The sequence below is a fragment of the Cryptomeria japonica genome, chromosome 6, assembly GCF_030272615.1.
Source record: "Cryptomeria japonica chromosome 6, Sugi_1.0, whole genome shotgun sequence".
NCBI lineage: Eukaryota > Viridiplantae > Streptophyta > Pinopsida > Cupressales > Cupressaceae > Cryptomeria > Cryptomeria japonica.
The window spans coordinates 610,076,582-610,078,488 of NC_081410.1; the positions used below are offsets into that span (position 1 = coordinate 610,076,582).

At 36.4% G+C, this 1,907-nt stretch overlaps 1 protein-coding gene across 1 annotated transcript; it reads left to right on the top strand.

Moving 5' to 3' along the window:
* The first annotated feature begins 227 nt into the window (after window positions 1-227).
* On the top strand, window positions 228-1,693 carry LOC131037726 (7-ethoxycoumarin O-deethylase-like). The gene is made up of 3 exons (XM_057969909.2): window positions 228-399; window positions 1,107-1,423; window positions 1,511-1,693. The coding sequence occupies exons 1-3, from the start codon at window positions 228-230 to the stop codon at window positions 1,691-1,693; spliced, it is 672 nt and encodes a 223-aa protein (XP_057825892.2).
* The last annotated feature ends 214 nt before the right edge of the window (window positions 1,694-1,907 follow it).

Genomic DNA, 1,907 nt, shown 5'->3' on the forward strand with positions numbered 1-1,907 from the left:
TGAACATTGTGTTCGATCAAAGATACATTTATATGTAAAAATGACAATGGCCGTTACCAAGCATGTTTATATATATTCAAATGGATCCCACATTTTTGTCAGATTCCATGAACGCTGGGCTTGGTATCTTTACAAATTTTTGTCTCAATGTTGTATAGATTTTTAGACCTACTAATCTGCTGAGGAAACCAAATAATTTCTTTCCAAGCAGATCTGAAATCCTTTCAATGGAAGGGCAATGTCTGATTTGGCTTTCTGCACTAGTAAGCAGTGTGCTGGCGTATTTCTTATTAGAGTTAATTGAGAGAAGAAAGAAGAAGAGCACGGCAAATCTTCCTCCTGGACCTCCTGCCTGCCTGGCCTATTGTGTGTTGGAATATAATCTCAACTACCTCCACCGTATAGTCAATCCTGTCATATGAAGACTCCGTATCAACATTAAGAGCTTCTATCTTATCAACTTAATTACACAACCATCTACAAGATATTTTCAATGTATGCGATCAATATGCAGATTTCTGGAAGTTTCTTCCATCTACCTCCTGCACATTCTAGAAAGATCTAAGTCCTCAATATCAAGAGGCATTTTTGTAATCAGTTGTGAGGAAGAATGAAAATATGGTTTGATAAATAAAAATTTGTCTTCCTTGTGTACTGTTCTGTTTTCTCCATACTCTGTTTTTGTGTTCTGTTCTATTTCATTTCCAATATTGTGGGAAACATTCTTCAGCTGGAAAAAAATCCAATGACTCTCTGGGCTGGGCTTAACCAGCACATTTTAAGCTTTGACGGTTTAGGTGGTTGGTGTAGGTCATGTGATTGTTGGCTTCATATTTGCAATATAGGTATCAATAATGATGCATAAATGAATCAATTATGATTCAAAAATGCTAAAAAATAGACAACTATTGATATATGTAAAATTTATTAATAAACTTTTAATATTTTTTTTTGTTTCTTCAATAGTGTTTGCTCAGTATGGAGATTACTGGTGGAAAGTGAGGTGAATTGCTGCCACAGAGCTCTTCACTCCAAGCAGACTCCAAGCGCTGCAATATCTGAGAAGAGATCAAGTCTCTAAGACAATTCGGATGGTTTTCGAGCAGAGGGGAAAAAGTGTCTCAATCTCATGAGCAACACCATCTTCAGTAAGAACTTGTTCGATCCCAACAATCCAGAGTCTGCAGAATTGAGGAACTCTTATGGTGAATTGACGAAGTTGGCCGGAAAAACCAACTTGGCCGACTTTTATCCATTTCTGAGGTTCCTTGAACATCGGGGCGTGAGCCGTGATTTGACTGTTCATCAGAAGCGATTACATAAATTGCTTAGATGTATTCCCAAGGAAAAGGACTTTCTCGACATTCTGCTCGATTCAACTGCCGATGATTTCACTCTGGAAAATATCAGGGCTTTAATTATGGTAGGTATCGTGACTATTTATAAAGAAAATTTGCAGTTAGATTGAATATTTTCAGGCTAGATTATGTGAAATTTGCTATATATGTAGGAACTTTTGTCTGGTGGTAGTGACACTACTGCCGCAACAATAGAATGGGCTATCGTGGAGCTCATTGCCAATCCTCATGTAATGAAACAAGCACAAAAAGAGTTAGAAGAGATAATTGGTTTCAATCGAAGAGTGCAAGATGTTGGAAGTGGAAACAATCTAAGAGGGGGTGAATTAGAGTGAATAGATTTCTTTCTAATTAAAAATAACTAGAAGATACAGTCACAATACAACACTAAAACAATATTCAAAAACATTCAAATAGATTGTTCTATTGAGGAGTAACAATCATTATTAATGCTTTAATGGAAATCTGAAAATTACCAGAGTGCTGCAATTAACGGAAATCCGAAAATTACTAGAGTGCTGCAATAAAACCCACTGCCATATAAAACAG